The sequence below is a fragment of the Melanerpes formicivorus genome, unplaced genomic scaffold, assembly GCF_026170545.1.
Source record: "Melanerpes formicivorus ecotype bairdi unplaced genomic scaffold, bMelFor1.0.p_v2 SCAF_36, whole genome shotgun sequence".
NCBI classification, from domain to species: domain Eukaryota; kingdom Metazoa; phylum Chordata; class Aves; order Piciformes; family Picidae; genus Melanerpes; species Melanerpes formicivorus.
This window is the reverse complement of record NW_027142388.1, coordinates 2,020,654-2,040,062: the sequence shown is the minus strand read 5'-3', so window position 1 is coordinate 2,040,062 and position 19,409 is coordinate 2,020,654. Positions and strand designations below refer to the sequence as shown.

General features: G+C 42.5%; 2 protein-coding genes across 2 annotated transcripts in view; one reads left to right on the top strand and one right to left on the bottom strand.

Annotated features, from left to right (window-relative positions):
- Window positions 1-3,724, top strand: part of YDJC (YdjC chitooligosaccharide deacetylase homolog) — an 18,385-nt gene extending 14,661 nt beyond the window's left edge. The window contains exon 6 of the mRNA XM_068157265.1: window positions 118-3,724. Coding sequence (XP_068013366.1) covers window positions 118-337 — 220 coding nt within the window. The 3' untranslated portion in view covers window positions 338-3,724. The remainder of the gene's footprint in view (window positions 1-117) is intronic.
- On the bottom strand, window positions 1,295-19,409 carry UBE2L3 (ubiquitin conjugating enzyme E2 L3). Its single transcript, XM_068157269.1, has 4 exons — window positions 19,325-19,409; window positions 10,647-10,742; window positions 7,614-7,800; window positions 1,295-4,141 (listed from the first exon to the last, which is right to left on the bottom strand). Exons 1-4 carry the CDS (start codon window positions 19,349-19,351, stop codon window positions 3,987-3,989), a joined length of 465 nt encoding a protein of 154 aa, XP_068013370.1. The 5' UTR covers window positions 19,352-19,409; the 3' UTR covers window positions 1,295-3,986.

Sequence of the window (19,409 nt, the reverse complement as noted above, 5' to 3'; positions counted from 1 at the left end):
AGGCCATCTGAGGAAGTTTTTCTTCTCTACAACTACAAAAAGCAAGGATGCTTTACAAAATGTTTTCCCAGGTTCTTTCCTAACTCGCTGTCACATAATTACTTTCGTATCTGACAGGTTGGTTGTAAAGCCCAAGCACGGTGGCGTGCAAGCGCTGCACCCCGCAGCCGAGTGTCAGAGACGAGCAGCAGGCACCTTTCAGAGTAACCCCAGACTGCAGCCCTTCCCAGAGGCGTTTGGCGGCGCGTTCCTGCTGCGTGGTACCAGAACGAGCCCCAGGCACCACAGCTGCAGAAGGCGGCTGCAGAGCACAGCCAGACCCGCCAGTGCCATCTAGTGACCCACGACCCCCTCACCGGCAGGGAGAGACCTGACAACAGCACCCTTAATTTAACACTAGAGCCCGGCTTTGCCTGCAACGTCACGCTGCTTTGGTGGCTATTTGTTAACCTTACTTTTAATGTTTTAATCGCTCCATCTTCTATCCAATGACTACTATGCTTATAACCCTCAGCAAGTTACTCACCTGGTGCCTGCGGGAAGCATTTTCTGCCAGCTGAACACGAGATCAGGGTAGGTTTTACCAGAGCAGGGAAAGTTCTGTACTGCCACTAAAACCACGGATTGTGCAAGTTTTCTATTTTTTAGTGAACAGCATTAAACACCAAATTTCCTTTTAAATGCAAGAGAGTCTCACGTAAAGAAATGAATAAAGAACTACTAAAAGACTTCTAAATAGGGAAGGTAAGACTTCCAAATAGGGAAGCTCTGCATAGATAAGGAAGTTCCTCAGTGGTTCACAGATTCCCAGATTGCATTGGGTTGGAAGGGATCCTCAAAGGTCATCTTGTCCAACACCCCCTGCAGTAAGCAGGGACACCACTGACAAGATCAGGCTGCCCAGGGCCACATCAAGTCTGAAATTCCTATCACACAGCTGTAACAATCCATCAAGGTCCTTAAACCAAAACATTTTAGGACCCAGCCTTTCCATGTCATTCTATTTGTCCCAGAAAAAAAACAACAGAAAATGAGTTAGAATCTAAGAGAAGAGGTCTAACTGACACTATGACCTAGAAAGGTTGGACCAGATGATCTTTGGGGTCCCTTACAGTTTGGCACATTCTGTGATTGTATCCCTTTGGTCCAACTGAAGAGCTTGGTTCTACTAAAACTTCAAAGACAAGACTGAGTTCACATTAAACACATTTACAGAGACGACTGTCACCCTACCAGGATACATAACTAGTCTAAACCCCAGACCTCTCTGAAAATAAAACCATGCCACAAAGCCTTTGAGAGCAATTTTTATTAGGGTAGCAGAATGGAATTGCAGAAAGCCTGTACCAGTACTCCTGGGTGTAGTTTCACCAATATGTTGTTTTTATTTTGGATATTAAGTTGCAGGTTTAGAATTCAGCATGGCTTAGTGAACCAGAGAGAACAAGAAGGTGATTTCCTGAGTTAACAATAGGACTTCGGACTTCAATTTTTCTCTCCTCAGGCTTCAACCATACAGTCCAGCATTGGATCTCTGTCTTGTTTTCAGAGGGCTGCCTACAAACAAAAGCCATCGCTTAGGTTACACATCTTGTAGTTTAGGAATTGAGCTATGAAGCACACATCAATAGAAGTGATAGCAACATCTGTCTTCTATGTGACCTCTGCAGATGAAATTGGAATAGCTGGCATAGCGCTGCTGCAGGCCTGGAGCTCCTCCAGTTACACAGCCCTTCCAGTCCCCTTCCCACAGCATCCAAGTCATACCGAGTGGCAGAAACGCAGTCTTTGCCCTGAGAGGCTTGCAATCAGGAAGTGTACTATGGAGCAGGAATGAGGGCAGCAAACCAGTGCTAAGGTTTTGGTTTGAACAAGAAAATTTAGAGAATGGCAAATCTCCATGCCCACAGACATGATCAGAGGTACAGTGACTCGGGTGGTGCAGAAGTTACACACTTCAGTTTGACAGCTAATTTGGCATTATTTTATTATCAATCCGAGTGAGAGTGAACAAAACAAAATTGGTTCCAACTTCCTGCAAATGGAGACACCAAAGATGTGGAGATCTGGTTATAGACAGTGCTCTCACAAGCCTGAAAACACTTAGGAAATGCAAGTTTCCGTAAATAAGGTGAACGCGGTATAACTTTATTTACCTGCCAAAGAATCTGTCTGAGAGCACTTAAACATAAAATTTCTTAGCTCCCTAACTTATAAAAAAACTTTACTTTCAACAGAGGTGAGGTACTGGGCTGTCATTGTTTACACTAAGAAATGAAAGCCAGATGAGGATGACTGAGGAGATAGCAGATATACAAGACATTAAAACCAAAAGAGACCTACTGCTTGACACACTAGTTCTGAAAGGTTGCAAAGGCAGAGGCTGTGTTAAAACTGAGTTCAGGAGTACAAAGAACCAGCTGGGCATGAGGGATTTTCTAACTCAGCTTTCTGTACATCAGTGTGCTGTGTGCTCCTGGATGCCTACGGATTTCTGAAGATGAAGCTGTTTGCTCAATAGCACACCCAGCCTGGCCAGGCAGAGAGGAGGAGGCAGTTTGACTGTGCGGCAGTTTGCCTGTGGAGCTATGATCACACTGCTGACTGGGGAGGACAGACAGGCAGGAGAAGAGCAGAGACACGGCAAAGGATGCTCAGTTCTGAACAGAAAGGGCTTCCTTCAGCATGCGTAGGGGTGCCCTGGAGCAGTGGGGAAACAGCTCTGCCCGATGCATTTAGAGTGACAGAATGGTACTTGAAGTTCTCATAAATCATCTCACCTGTGTGGTTTAGAGCAGGAGCAGCAGGAAAGCACACTCTCATACAGGTTATTGCTTAATCCTGTCCTCATACCCTCTCCAGTGAGAACTGTACAGGAATTGGGCTGGGAAGGGGCAGGAGTGCCATCCCAGAAGCACAGATGGTTCTTACGCATTCTGATGGAAAAGTGTTCTAGGATGACCAGCAGCGCTGTCAGATTTCCTATTCAAATTCAAAATTAACATATCCAAGCTATCAAGTTTTTAACTCAAACCCCAATTTATCACTTTGGTACCTCATGGTCCCCCATTTCTGGCACTTTTCCCAGCGGGTGGCAATGTTGTTCTGTGCACATTTCCCTAGCTACTCTGCATGGATATTAGGAAGAGAAGTGAAAGAAGTTTGTAATCAACATTCCACTACTTGTTTGCTACAGAATTCTTCTTTCCCCAAAGTTTTCCAAAAGCAGGACCTAAGCCACATTTTAATTCAATGACGCAGACAAAAACTTGGGTTTCCCCGTTTAATAAACATCTTGTGGTAACATCAGCCAGATTTACATAAGACCTGGAGATTCTGATTGATTGTGGTTGGGTGTTTTTGTGGGGTTGGTTGGTTTGTTGTTTATTATGTTACAAACTGAAGTTAAGGGGAACTTGCAGCAAGTCCCACAAAGCACAGTGCAACACTTAAAAAGGAAACAAAACTGCCAAACACTCAAAAGAATTTTCTGCCAGAACTGGGATTTTTTTTTTTCCTTCCCCGCCCCTCCCCGCCCCCCCCAGCCTAAAACATGAGTTTAGGGAGTGGAATAAAATTCAGTGAAGAATTAAATGAACTCAAGAGAGTGGGAACTGTATGGATAAAGAAGTGACAGCCACAACCTTTCCAATTTAAGGGCAGAATAGAAGTCTAAGATATTTTTGATAAATTCTGACAAGAAAAAAAGAAAAAAAAAACCAAACCCAGCATACTTTAAAGAATATTGAAGCAGTGATTTTTAAACAAAGAAAGCAGAACTAGAACATCTTAAATTTTAATCCTTTCTTTACAGGTTACCTAGCCCACTTTTGATTAAGAAAACTGTAGAAAGTTAGTAACAGCCACAAGTTAACACCAAAAGGTGGCACTTGTCAATTTTCCATAGAGTCCTGCTTTACGGGGGTGTCTCAAATGCACTGCTCCGATCTTCTATCACAGGGTGCTGACATCAACTGTGTCAGGTTTTAGTCCACTGGTCGCTTTTCACCATATTTCTTTGTAAACTCTTCAGCGTTCTTACAGAATTTTTTACGGTCCTTAGAGTATTCTTCAGCTAGGTCAGCCCGAAGGGGGTGCTCGGGCTGTGGATCATTCACCAGAGCTATGAGGGACTGGATTACTGTTAAGAGAAGTATAAACACTGTCAGAGACCAAGATGGTTAACAAAAAAAAAAGAAAGAAACAAAATGAAAATTCAGAAAGTAAGCACAATTCCCCAATAAGAAAAGAGCTCTATCTGCAGTTAAATATGATACCATAAATCTAGGGTCTTTTCCAAAGCAAAGCATGAACAAGCTACAACAATATGCCAAGATTTAGTTCAATGACTGTGGATGAACACCAGAAAATAGTATTTGTAAACAAAATCAACTTCAGGAGAGACAAAAATGCACTACAAATTATTTCTGATGTACCTAGCATCCTACCTGAAAACCTCTCCTATGACTAAGAGGGCAAATTTCACAGAGAAGTTCATACACAAGGGATTGGGTAAAGATGGAATTTCCATCACAGAACACTTTCCCAACACCTGTCATGATGCTGCAGTTGTAACCAGGACTGCTTTTGGAAATGCTTTTCCCAGCTCTATTTTTTCCTGTAAGCAGCAGACAACTCTTCCCTTTATCCCAAATACCTCCACCAGCAGAGGCAGGGTATTGCTCCAGTGTAAGTGGGCAAGCAAATGGACGAGGACTGCAAGATGTCTTTCACCTCACTGTTCACAGCCATGTCTATGCACACCCCCCTGCCACATTCAAAGGAAACATCATTCTTAAAATAACTGAACTGTACTTGACATTAATGTAGGGAAGCTCACACAGTACAATGACATTTATTGCTGTGTTTTCCTCAGACATTCTCCCAACCACTTAAAGCCAGACCAGCAACAACAAACAGGAGTTCCCCTATCCACCCACTTAAAGGTGTCCTTGTGCCTGGGCAAGGCTACGCTGGGTGGATAAACAGAAAAAGCATTTCACTGTACAACTACATTAACAACGTTCTGATAGAGTAGATGTGGGCTACCCAGAGGAAAGCAAAGCAGCATCCCAAGAGTTTTTAAAGCAAGTGTAACTAAACTTCATACACAGCACACTGGAGCCAGCTGCTTCCTTCTGCACTCACCTACAACACGGATACCTGTACCACCCAGAGCAGGTTGCTCCACAACCCAGCTACACATTGTGTGAACACTCAAGAGTCTGTCTCTTGTTCTGAAGCTGCTGCTGAGCAGTTTAACTGGATTCTCCCTAGATCTGCAATACAAGTTCTTAGCATATTTATCACTCCAGCAGATGCTAGAATACCTGAATGGCTTCTTTCAGAGCATCCATCTTTCCACGGTCATACTCTTTCCCATTTGTCCCTGACAGGGATGGGGAACATCTCAAAATAAACTCTCAAAATCCAGAGAAATATGCTTGTTGCTACACTGCTAAGCAGAAGCATTTCTTACACCACAAACCAGAGTTTAAAACCAAACAAACCACCTAAGGCAGGCAGAGCTGGTACTCATCAGTCCTGGCCTTACAATGACTGTTGCCATATTGATGGCTGCTTCTGAATACTGCACATGACAATCCCCTTTCACTCAGTACAAGAGAAGAAGTGTTCCTGTGTTATTAAGGCTATTTAACACACCAGTCAGAAAAGATGAGGATTCTCCTAACAGAAGTTCCTTTAATACCCACAGCATTTTAAAACTATGCTGTCACCAGCAGTCTGTTTTCATGTTAAGCATAAATTAGTAAGCACAGCAGCAAGATGTGTGTTTAGTACACAAAAGGCAAGTTAATGATTTATGATAAACTTCATCTCTCCACTTTCCTGACTGACTCCAACTGACTGATCAAACCCATCACTTTGATGCTGTGCTAATAATGCTGAATTATTTCTTGACAAAGGCTCAAGAAGCAAACAGACTGAAGCCTATTTTTCAGCATGGAAGAAAAGAGGAATAGGCACTTGAGCAGTGATGCTGTTGCAGGTTCAGACACTGATGTGGCAACAACAGATGTTGACACTAAAATGCCTTCTTGAAGAAAGAGTTAAAGAGACAAACAAAAGACTACAACACAGCAGAATCCCAGAGGTCTGCAACGTTTTGGTGACCCGTGATTTGTTCCGAATTCTGACTTCAGTGTAATTTTTATTGACTCAGATGAAAAGGGAATTGCTACTTCTCAGGGAGACACCATTTCCTGCATACAAGGGATGATGAGGAGCTGAGGGACATGGTCTAACAGCTGTGTACAGGGAGATGCCAGGTTATGGTCAGACTCCATGACCTTAAGGTCTTTTCCAAGCAGGCAATTCTACAATCCTACTGCTTCAATAGTTCCAACTAAAGCTTGCTTGTGTTTCAGGCTAGGTAGAGACAGATCCTTCCTTAACTTAGAAGGCTCATAAGGGTAAGAAAACTTATAAGGTGTTAAGAGAAGTCTTCTCCACATTGTTTCAATTTCATCTCCCCCAAGGATCTTTATCCTGTAAAATCAGGGATAAATCAACAAACCAGAAGATCTTCACTGACCTATTTGAGTTTAACAGGTGCCTTTTGCTGCCACTCCTGCTTCCCCAACATTCAACTGCCTGATCTTTCCAAAACAACTACAGCTTTTTTCCTGTTTTGTCTTTGAGGTAAGATGATGCAAGCTTACGTCCTTTATGAGCATACAGAAGTACCCAAGAAGCAAACCTCCAGTAGAGCACTGTTTACTATTAGGAACACAGATGAAACGAAAACAACCTGAAGAGAAATCTGGAAGGAAGTATTCTCCTACACAGCAAGACACTCCAGTGGCACTGAGGCTCTAGCACTGGACTAAACTGCAACTCATTTGAATTAGTCTTTAAAAATATGCTTTTTTCCCCCCAAGGATGTTTGCTCTTTCTATATGTACAATAATAAATGCTTCATCTCATAGTAATCATTATCTGCCAGAGAACAGGCGATGCTTACCCCAACATCATCAGAGATGACACTCAGTCTGCCACAGAACCCAGTGACACTTTCTTCCTTAAAAGATTTAAATCTTATCCAAAGACACCCTATGCATTAAGTTCTTAGATCATTGCTGCTGTGAGGCTGAGAGCTAATCTGTATTATGATTTCAGGTTTTGTTTGACTCCCTACATACTTCAAACCCTATGTCCAAATCACCAAACCACACAGAGATTTTAAGAGACGGAAAGCACTGAGGTTTTAGATCCTTTCTTTCAAACATCCAGACAGACTGAACACTTCTTATGAAGGTGTTATGAGGGATCATGAAGTCATTGTTTAAAAAGAAACAGAAAACCCCTACATACAAACCACCTCTACATTTTTTAAGCACGGTGAGGACATCACCTTAATAAACTCTTCAGTCATGAAGAGCTTGAGGTTTCCTGGAAGTAGAAGTGCCACGTGTCAGGGTCGCCTTACACTCCAGTAACAGAATGAGATTCCAAGAGAGTTGCACACTCCTGACTCACAACACAAACCTTACCACAAGGACTGCACCAGAAGAGCAGTGCCCAGCTGACAAGCTTTGAATTTAAACACAGAGTTTCTCGATACCCAGTTCCTTCTCCATGAGCAGTCCTACCTTGGTCAGTTTTGGTTGCTGGCTTCCAGTTTTCAGCACTAATTACTGGCAGACAAACCTGCCCCTTTTCATCGATGTTAGGGTGATAGATCTTTGTTTTAAATGTAATCTTAGGAGGTTTGAATGGGTATTCTGCTGGGAAGTTGATTTCGATTCTGAAGGCTCCTTTATCATATGGAGGATTGTCCTGCAACAAGAAAGCACAAGGTCAACACTCTGCCATGTTCTAATGGATACAATTCAGAAAAAGCATTCTTCAAGCCTTTGATCTACCAAATGACCTCTTTTAAAGGGACTTCCTTCCAACACATACTGCCACGACTATGTGCCAGGAAACATCAAACCCTATTTAGTAAGGAAGAGGAGATAGAAGCTCTGCTTTTGTACTCACCCTGGAAAAAGCCAACTAACATTGTTCTAAAGCTGGCTGACATCTCTGCTGGTAAGAAAGCATTCAGTCCCATTTACTCCAAACTCAAGGTCCTGCCTAATAAATATTTTTATTCCCAACTTTGTATTTCAAAAAACCATCACAAACTCTGAGACACACAAACAGGAAGCACAACAAGGAAATCAGGTTTCTCCCAACCTTTACGTGGCACAAAAGCAAAGCAATTGGATTTGTCAGATTTCCCTCTATGTTCTGAGAACATCTCTGTGCTGACTACACAAAAATCTGCTGAGCATTCATTGGTACTAAAGATAGACATTCACTGTCTGCTGATGAGAACATTCTCAATTTGTATGCAGTTTTAGCACCCACTCTTATCAGATCATTTTGGAAGGAGCATGATGAGAGAACTGTGAAGTAAAGCAAAGTGGTTCTTGATGCTGAAACAAAAAACAATGCCTAGAATGTCACTTAGAAAACTTGTTAGACTATTGAAACTGCTTCAGATAGTAACCACAGAAAACAGGAGGAAGAATAAATCAGTTCTGCATTTTAAGCCTACAAAAATGAAGTATGAAGCTTCATGAAGGAGGACAAGAGTTCTCAGTTGGTGTGAAGTATAATTACACACATTCTGTGTCCAGTTCTGTTGTCTCCAGCATAAAAAGGACACAGAGCTGTTGCCGCAAGTCCAGAGGAGGGCCACAAAGACGACCCAAGGGCTGAAGCACCTCTGCTGTGAGGATAGGCTGAGGGAGCTGAGGGTGTTCAGCCTGGAGAGAAGATGACTCTGAGGGAACCGGAGAACTGCCTTCCAATAGCTGAAGGGATCCTACAGGAAGAGGGGCCTTCAAAAGGGTGTCTAGCAGTAGGAAAAGCAGGAATGGTTTGAAGCTGAGGGAAAGTAGGACCAGACTAGATCTTAGGGAGAAGTTCTTCAGTACAAGGGTGGTGAGATCCTGGAATAGGTTGCCCAGGGAGGTTGTGGATTCCTCCTCCCTGGGGGTATTCAAGGCCAGGTTGGATGAGGCCTTGAGCAGCTGAGTCTAGTTGAGAAGTGTCCCTGCCCATAGCAGGAGGTTGAAGTAGATGATCTCTGAGGTCCCTTCCAACCTAAGCCATTCTAGGATTCTATGATTCATTAGCAACCAGACCATTTACTGCAATCAAACCCACTCCAGAAGGCTTACCAACATTTGGGGGTGGGGAGCATTTTATTAAAACACTGTTCAAGAGAAAACATTGAGTTTCAGTTTCAGCCATATGGTTGCGTGTTTCTAAGAAATGCAGCACCATTTCAGCAGTGAAGAGCTAACTAGAGTCACTTTACAATCTCTTTGTATCCAAGCAATCCAACAACTTTTGGTGGTGGTGACAACTTCAGCAGTTAGTGCGCTCTCCCCCCACAGCTCACTTGTTCTGGCCTCCACAATTTGTGAGCATGTTCAGTTCACCTGCCTTAAAAATGTCCATTTTCTGCTTGACTCCCAGTCAGAACAGTTCCTCTCTAACTATCAGAGAGTTTATTGACACATATTGTTTCTCAGCTCAGTCAAATTTTAATGTCAAGTCCCACTTGCTTGATTTGCAAGAGTAGCCTCAGCCACTCAAAGGAACTGCTTGCAGGAATAAAAGTAAACAGAAAACTAAGGATATTCTGCTGTATTGAAAGTGTAAGGGCCCAGCCATTCTCTCAGAATTCAGGAACAGCTTCCAACTCACAAAGAAGAGGCACTGCTAAAGAGGGTTTCAATGTGTTGCAATAAAAGGATGGTTTTACAGTAGAGGGATCCTTTTTGATAGCACCTAAAGAAATGCAGAACTGATGACCTAGTGGCACAACACCTCTTGCTGCAGTCTTCAAAGCAGCTCATGTAACAAAGAGCATGGGCCATGTTAGTGGAAAAACAGGAGGTGAAAATCCAAGTGACTTTCAACCAAGGAATTCAGCATGCTAGATTTCCTGCTTTCTCCTTAGTAACAAATCTCTATTTAACTAATATAAGTGGTTACCTACTTGATGTAGATTTTGCACTTCAAGCTTAATGTAATAAACTACAAACTTAATTTGCCTTTCCCTTCCAACACCTCTTCCAAGTAACCCAAGTGCCACCCAAGTCCACAGCTCTTACTGGCTGCAATTTTGTGTCAGATCAAGCCTACAATTTTGAACCATCCATGTGCAGAAAATGATCAGAGAAGCCTGGAACTCCTTGCAATCACAGGTGGATTTTTCTTTAGTTGAGTGTCTTCTGTGGTTTGTTCTAGAAAAGTCTGATAATGTCAGTAGGTGTTTCTTCTAACTAGAATGTGACAGGAAGATTACTGTGTTTGCTCCAGATTCCACAAGATGCCTGAAGAGAAGCAAGAATTAAATCCAGGAGCACATCTCACCACCCAGAGAACGTTTCCAATGCTGCAGTATCATCTATATAAAACTCATCTTGTAGTTATAAACAATGACCTTCTGCACAAAGCCCCAACTCTGGAAGCCAGGTTTTATAATAAGAAAAAGATTTTTGTCAGGGTTCAGAAATGATCTCCTGGTCACCAGCAGAGCTACTAAACTCTGGATTTAGGAGATACAAATGGTCCTCAGTCTATTTTAAAGCTCATTAGAATAAGGAACAATCTATACTCACAGGAACAATAAGCCCTTGCCAGGTCAATAAATTAGCTTCATCAACCTGGATATTACGGAAGTTTTTCATTCCACATTTGCGGATTTCTTCAAGCTCCTGAAAAGCAACCGAAGAGGGAAGTTAATAATAGCATGAAGTGAAGATGCTTGCATTTAGTTTGTAAAATGATTAGAACTCAGTATGGGTTTCTCTACTGTTAAAGCAGCTGGAGGTTGCAGTGGTGGTAATCCACACAAATGAGAAACAGAATTTTGTACCTATGAGAAATAAAATCCTCTGATAAAAACACACAAACCACCCAACTTGTTTTTTGTTACGGTGTCATGAAAATACAGAAGTTCCTTGTTATTAAGTTCACTACAGACACAGGAGTATTTAAAAAGTGCATTTAAAATGCTTTTATACCTCCAGTGCAAGTTAGGGCCTTTGGTAGCATCCTATTCACTATGAAGCATGAGAATAAAGTTCAACATAGGACTTGCCTGAAGGAAACTAGTGTTGTGGAAGAATTATGTGGTAACAGTTTAAAACATGGATAAAGTCAGTGAACAGGCCCATTATTTAAACTGAAAATTGAATTCCTGCATGCTCAGCTTCACTTCTCTGGGTTTGCATCAATTACCTAAGCCATACTAGTCCCTATTTAGATCAAGAACTCAAGAGACACAGCTTTATCTCTGCTTTTGTACCTCAATGTTAACAGTACACATTAAGATACCTTTGTAGCTGTATCACACTTGCACAAGCTGTTTCTGCACCAATTCCTCATCAAACAATTTTTGATCTATTAGAGATCTAGGAATCACCACAACAGGTATTTAAACATTTTAATATTTAAAATTATATATAATCCCCAGTGCAGCAACTGTTTCCTGGACTAAAACCAAACAAGGTTTCACTGTTTCATTCCACACCTCCCCCCCAGTTTTAGCCCTTTCACATTAAATTCAGGAGGTTTAGCCTGAAAGAGAATTTAACTGAATTCAAATTCAAAAGTCATCCACAGTGAGCTATAAAACTTTCCCAGTGCTTTCAAAGCTGAAGCACACGCCTGCATGTCCACATAGGTTAGGAAAAATGTTGCTTATACAGCAACCCTGGTGCCCTCTGCCAGCACACAGTTCTTCCCTGGCTGCTGGCATATTTGCAAAGCTGGGCTGTATATGATAATAATAAAAACACCAGCTACAAGCAAAGGCACCACACACTGAAAAACTAAATCCAGCAGTTTTCCCAATACAAGGGAAGCTCTGTGTTCATCTTAGATCAAACCCCTCTGCATCTGACTGCAGGAGATTTAATACTTGCAGTAATCTCTTGCATAAACTTATCATCATGATAAAATGCAAACCCAAAGGGAAAATGAGATTTCCAGATGCACATGAAACAAAGCACATGACAGCCACACATCAGATGAACATTTACATTCCCACCCACTGCACCTATGAAAGCAAGGGCACACTGGGAACACAGCAGTTTAACCTTGGAGTCTTGAATATTGAACTGATGCCCAGCACAATCCTCACGACTCTAAAATGGACTATTTAGTCTAGACCTGTGGATTAATCCTCGAATTCCACTGCTGCTAGATTTATGCAACATCACAGACAGTTGGGTGCTTTTTTAAAGAAGCCTAAGAGGATTATTTTATTTCCTTAGAGCAGGAAAACATAAAACCTACCAAAAATAATCCCATGAAGCACATTTGTAAGGATACAGAGAAAACCATACTATTCAAAAGCAAATAACCTTTATTATCACAGCTATAAGAGATCCTTTATGATCCCTAAACCTGCAAATCCACACAGTGCCTTACAGCTGGCTTTGGATGCTCGGTGCACACAAAGCAGCAGCTCAGGAGAGCCTGACCCACTCCAGACCAATTGTCCCCTGATAAGGGCAGGAGAGCAACTCCCTCAAACATTATAAGCTGTGAAGTCCTGGCAAACCACAACCCCATGGGCTGTAAAAGGGATAAATCCCATTCCACACTAGATGTAGCACATCAAACACTGGAAGCAAAATAAGCTAATTAACCAGTAGGTATTTAAGCATGAATAAACATGCACCACAAGTGCCTTCACTCTAAAACAAGGAAATGAAAATGGGTTTTGACAATTTTCTTGTTACTGTTATTAAACCCACAGTAGATACAACAGAAATTTCCCCCATAATGTCCCAGGAGGTGTGCAGCTTCCACACACCTTTTCTCACAGGTTCATTACACTTCTGGCCCAGAGAACAATTGCCTAGACACAGAAAATAGGGGAGTACTATGACTCTCTAATTTAGGTATGTTACTAAGCTAATAAAACAAATTAGGAGAGCATGGCTTCACATCACTGGAAAATTAAACACCTACAGTTTATGATTAGATTCAGGTTAAAAAAAAAAAAAGGATGCTGAATTAAGAAATGCACAAAACCAGCACGGAGATGATCACAAAATGATAAATCTTTGCATGAAAGCAAAGTTTAAACCAAATACGCATATTGCTCCCCATCTGCCCCTCAATTCCACCACGTGACAGAGGGAATTAAATGGCCTAGAAGACACTAAAGCAGTAGCTGAAAATTATTTGGGACATCTTTCTCTTCAAACTGACACATGAAGCCTTTGCAGGAATTCACTCTCAAAATCAAACCAGTGTTGAATTATGCTGAGGTATCAGGGCTGTATCCCATGTTTCCCTTCTGCTGCCTTGAGTCCTGTGGTAGTAATTGACAAGCAAAAAAAGGGGACAGATGGGAACAAACTAGGCAATTCTTCTCACACACAGGAAGGTCATAGACAATCAAGCCTACCTTAGCAGAGGACTTGCCCAAACTATACCCTTAAGATATTCAAATTTGTGAGAAATTTTTTTTTTTTATACTGGAAGGGTTTGAGGTTTCATATGCCACCCCAAATTAATCAATTCTCTTATTTTTAAACAGGAGAGGGTTTGTTGTTGCTGCCATTTTCAGGTTGGTTTTGTACTTTCTTTTATCCCTTACTGTTATTCCCAAATATGCAATGTAATGCTCACAAGTTAAACTTGCAGGGGTTTTGTATCTAGTGCATCAGGAGTAGTAAGAGATTTAGTATTCACAATTTGAGGATGTGAGGAGGGGTGTTTTTGGTTTCTCTCTGACACCTGCCACAACCCTCAATAAAGACCTAACTGCCTCAGAGATATAGAGGCAGACAGAACTACAGTATAAATGCACTGTTATAAAAAGTGAATGAGCTACTGGATACTTTCAAACAGTACAGATTAAAAGTTAATACTGCATCTAACATCATCTTGAGCAACTCCAAAGGGACAAAAATTATGTTATGAGGTAAGAGGATACAGTCCAGAAATTAATTTCTAAATAATACTTGAGGGCCTAAGCAGACAGTAAATAGATTAATTCCTTTTCTTGTCCTGCACCCCTTAATTTTGTCAAGTAACATAGTTAAAGGAACGCAGGAGGAGCATAACTAAAGGTTAGGAGACTGCAGTACAAATTTCAATCAGTTTTCCTTCCCCACTCTATTATCAACCTTGCACATAACCTTGCTGCATTGAATTACCCATCAGTAAAACAAAAATGTCATATTTCACAAGGCTCTCTGGAGAGGTGATGTTTGTAGTCTGGATATGCTCAGAGGAAGCATTAGACACAGCACTTGAAATGTTTCAGAGGTAGTATCTGATCTTCAAGTATAATGCTGAAGGTAGTTATAGAAGTATCTACTACCTCTCATACATCTCAATAAGGATTTAAAATATTTGTTTTCCATGTTGTCTAATCATTTCCAGTGTTCAAAGCAAAATTTAAATGTTTGAAATTAAAATAAGCGACATCAGCCTAAAATGCAGTTAAGTCTTTTAAAAGCCCTGCACCTCCAATTGCTTTGCCCATGCAGCTTTCAAGTGTTGGGACTTCTCCAAAAAAACCAAGCCAGATGGGGAAACAGGGTGAAGAGTTGCAAGAGTGCAACCCAGGAATACAGGAATAAGCTTAAGAGCTCATACTGACTTCAGTGAGCTCTGTATCGAGCCCAGAATGCTATTAAATGCACAAAGGAAAACAAGTCTACTGCAATAACTCCAAGCCACAAATCTGCTGTTTATGTTTACCTTGTTTATAAATACCTTTTCTAAATCAAGTGTCACAAAGCTAAACAGGCTTCAAGACACTGATAAGAAACCAGTTTTACTTCTTAAATCCCACACAGTACAGAGAAGTTTAAATGCCTTAGAAGAAAATTTTACACACAGAACAATGGCAAAACTAACTCAAAAAACCCAAACAGCTCCTAGCTTTCGTAAGAATGGCTATTAACTTTCCTTTGCAGCATTACAACTCCTGCATACTCATATGCCTTTTACTTAGTGAGTAATTCTAGGTTTTGGCAAAGTATTTTCATTTCATTAAAAATCCTTTTGTCAATTCCCAGTTTCAAAAAGGGAAAATGAATCAGAATTCTCACTTCTGCATGACAAACACACAACGCTCAAAACTGTATTACCATTCTTACTGGGAATCAATGTTTGGCCAGTTCAGAACTGTTTTTCAAATATCAAATCCCTTTATCTGAAGGGCTGGGGAATTGACAGGACCTCAGTAAACTGGAGATCACAGGCCATCCACAGCAAGTACCCGGGCGTGGCCTGGTCTTTTATGTTTTATCATGGACTTCAACAATTGCGTAAGTGTTTGACTGTGCAATTATGGGAGCAGAGTAAAACCAGTAAGATTAAAATAATTCTCTACATGCCTCACTTGATGTGTGAAGTGTTGTTTGCTCTTCAAATCCGATTTCAATTTTTAACACTAAAGATACTTGTGGACGTGGAGCAATCAGGGAACAAAAGCGCAGAGCTTCCAGGTACCGTCACTCAGTCTTGTGGCAGATCTGCACGCGGGCCAGGACAGCCTTCTCAAAGATTACCTCAAAACACCTACTGAAAGTGCACCTCAGCAACCTGTAGCATTACACTGAGTCTGTACTATGACTATCCAGCCCCAAAATAGCCTCTTTGCAGCTAGCCCCTAGCTCTCCACACGGCGTGTAGCTCCAGACCTCGCCCAGAGGACAGCTTGGTTTACGGTGGTGGGTAGCAACTGTGAAAAGTATTTCGTTGACATCTCTGGCATGCCTCCTGGAGATCAGTGTCCACAATCAGACACATTTGGAGACAATTCACTTTTTTATGAGAGGGTCATGAAGCAAAATAATTATATTTTAAAAAGAAACCTCTGACCCTTATCTAAATATATTTACTCCCTATTTACCTGGTTTGACCCTGGTAGATTGTCCATAACAACATATCCTTGACAAAAACTGCTTTATTCTCACCTCTCACATTACATGAGGAGTCAAGAGCTAACAACTGTGGCTCTTTGAAGAGGTGTAATGGCATCTCATAGATCAAAACTCCACCTCAGATGTCACTGTAATATGATTCATGTTTATTTCACGATTTCACTACCTGAGGTGTGCTCCTGGGAAGGGCAAACGTCCACAGATGTTTCTCTAAATCAGTAGAGAAAACTTCAGTGAGATCACATGATGGCAGAAACAGGCCACGAATAAGGCCTTTGGCCTAGGAGATGTGCTTTGCTAACAGAGACCCTGAGATAACAAGGCTATTGTTCTGGTTATAACCTGACTTTGTGTTTTAAAATGAACTGTCCAAGTACAATGGCAAACATGTAGTAGTCTGTCACAAAGAGGTTTGCAATACAAGTGGCTTCCACAATCTGACAAGGACACCCATTTCCATCTGGAAGCTGGAAATTACACCCCTACTCCCAGTTTCCTGGGACAGGCAGACAGTCAGTTATTATGAACTAACTACATCCAGTCACTTTGAGCCACTGTAATTAATATGAATAACTATGATGCATGACACGAGAGCAGAAAAAATGCACTACTTAAAAATGTTGGCAAGACCTTAAGGAAATGGAAATTGCTTTATTTTATGTGACCTGCAAAAGGTTCAAAGTTTATTTTCACTTGATATTTAGCTCAAAGACAGTTAATGCTTAGCCTAAATGATTTTAAACATAATTGAGTGACATACTGGAATAGTCCATTTCCTTTAGCTATAATCACTCATTATCTTATGACCCGGAGAAAGGCACCCACAGACTCTTCTACACTGCAAAACTTCAACAGTGAAAGACTTTTTAAAGTGAGTCCGTGAATTCAGAACTTAATTATATCAAGTTGGCCCACAAGCAAGTTTGGACCTTCAAAACATCATGCTGCAGCAATTCAGATGACATCATCTGGTGGAGAGAGCTCTCCTCTGTTCCTACTGAGATGAATGGCAAAACTCAAGGCCACTGGGGCTGACTTGACTTCCCAGAAAGCAGGAAGGTGGCTGCTTTTTAACAGCCCTCAAGTCTCATGATACAGCATCTCACAGTTCTGGAACCAGCACAGAAACCACACACAACATGCACAACCCACAAACATCAGGACACAGAAATGAAAGTAAAAATGTAAGAGGGAAGTTATCAGTGTCTCCTTCCTTCTTACACCACTCCCTCCGAGAGGCAACTGCCACACCACCCTTCTAGAAAAGAAGGTCACATAATCAACAACTATTTTGATGGCATTTTAGTGAAAGATTAAAATCCTAACATTTTAGAAATAAAGGGGACCTGCAGAGGGGGGGCAGAAAAGTGAGCAGCACTGCAGATAAAAAGAACAAATTTTCTTGCCTCTCAGATTCTTATGTTCTATTTTAAAGAGAAGAAATATTTTCCCCTACCAGAGGAGCAGTGATATGCTTTTGTACAAGTAATGCCTCTTTTTTTTTCCCCCCAGAACAGGCAGGAAAGCTGCCCTATGAAACCAGACATTTAAATGGTTGATTACTATCTGAAGCTAAAAGGACTTTTATTTGGGTATAAAGCAACAGATCTATTACGATATTAAAGCTGTAATAAAACACAACAGCTATTAAAAATGGGAAAAAATACAAAAGAATGCTAGCTCATCAAGATCCTTAAGGGCAACTAAAGGCTTATGCTACTGATTTAATATATGTGAATGACTGTAGAGACTATTTCATAGAATCGTAGAATTGTTAGGGTTGGAAGGGACCACATGGATCATCTAGTTCCCACCCCTCACCTCACACTAGGTCAGGTTGTACAGAGCCACATCCAGCCTGGCCTTCAAAACCTCCAGGGATGGGGCTTCCACCACCTCCCTGGGCAACCTGTTCCAGTGTCTCATCACCTTCATGGTGAAGAATTTCTTCCTACCATATTTCATTTGTGATCACTCCACAGCACACTTAAAACACCAGCACTTGCCTCAGGAAAGCACTGCTAAGCTACTGGTTTCTTAGAAAATAACCAAGTTGTAACAGTTAATTATGTATCTACACAATCAAGGAAATGCAATTTCAAAACACACCCTACACCTAGTGAAATCCCAGCCCTAGGAGGGGTCTACACCCTTTAAGGCAGGATACTATAAGAAGTTTAATAGTATCATCATACACCTGTCAAAGCCTAGTGCACAGCTACATTGCACCCCACAGGTTCAGGTTTTCATCAAGGCTCAAACACCACCCAACAGATACACAGGGCCTTTCCTCTACACTGCACAGGACTGCCCCGTCAAGTGCATTGATTTACACTGCAGGCACTTTGCATGCAAATACCATAAGGTATTGCCGTGGCATTTTACAGATGACTAAACTTCACGCCACTACGGATGCACGTCCTAGACAAACCCCACTGCATACAGTTTGTGACCTTAATTGGCAATTATATACAAGACATAAAATAAACTTCTATGCTGTGAGGGGGATCGTGGTCATCGTTTCCTAAGAAGTACTCAAGCAAAACGATGGGAAACACATCCCAAACAGCGTTTTGCAATAAACTATGCCTACTCTCCCAGCTGAGGCCGAGGTTACAAGTATCACCCGCACTTTAGCACAAGTAAAACGAAAACAAAAACATTATCACGTCTGCAGTGAATGAAGAAACTTCTGAACCCAAGTCCACATTTCAGTGTGATAAACCTCTTACTCATACAAGGAAGAAGTTACTCTCCGAAACAACGAAAATCAAATTATTTCATCCTGAGCGTTCGGGGAATGCTCCTCACCAAAGGAAGTGCGGGGAAAGGGGAGAACCCCCACCCCCAGGAAGTGGGGAGAGGGCGCTTCCCCGCCGAGCCCTCACCACGGGCCCAGATGAGGACCGCGCCGCAATTGCGGCACCGCCTGCGGCGGCGGGACCCCTCACGGCGCCCCGGGGATTGCCCCGGCCCCGAGCAGGAGCCGAGGCGTCCCAACAACGGCGTTTCCTTCCCCCCCGGCCCTTCCTCTTTGCTTAGTCACCGCAGGAGCCCCCCGAGGGAGGGGGACGCGGCGGCCCGCGGCGCTCGCCGAACGCCCCACCCAGCCCCGAGCGACGGCTGGCGGGCCGCGAGGCGCCGCCGGAGCCCAGGGAGGTGGCGAGGGAAACAGCAAGGCCCCTCACGGCCGCGGCCTAGGTGCCGGCTGTTCTCGTTCCGGTCGCTCCGGCCCAGGGTGCCACCGAGAGTAAAGAAGAAGGCCACCCCACTGGGCCGCGGCTGGGGAGACGACTCCCCACACCTAGAGGGGCGCCGAGTCGGAGTGGAGGTGCTCGGCACCGCCCGCCAGCCCTTCCCGACGCAGCGCTAGCTGTTACCTTCATCAGCCTCCTGCTGGCCGCCATCTTGGCTCTGCTGCTGCCGCCCCACAATGCATGGCGGCAGCGGGCAGGGCGCTAAAGC

What these genes read in the sequence shown, in the direction of transcription:
- UBE2L3 (XM_068157269.1), bottom strand. Translation starts at nt 19,351, where the DNA reads ATGGCGGCCAGCAGGAGGCTGATGAAG. An exon ending in CCAGCAGGAGGCTGATGAAG is followed by an intron (nt 10,743 to 19,324) that starts GTAACAGCTAGC and finishes GTTGCTTTTCAG; the next exon opens with GAGCTTGAAGAAATCCGCAA. An exon ending in GGCAAGGGCTTATTGTTCCT is followed by an intron (nt 7,801 to 10,646) that starts GTGAGTATAGAT and finishes TTCTTGTTGCAG; the next exon opens with GACAATCCTCCATATGATAA.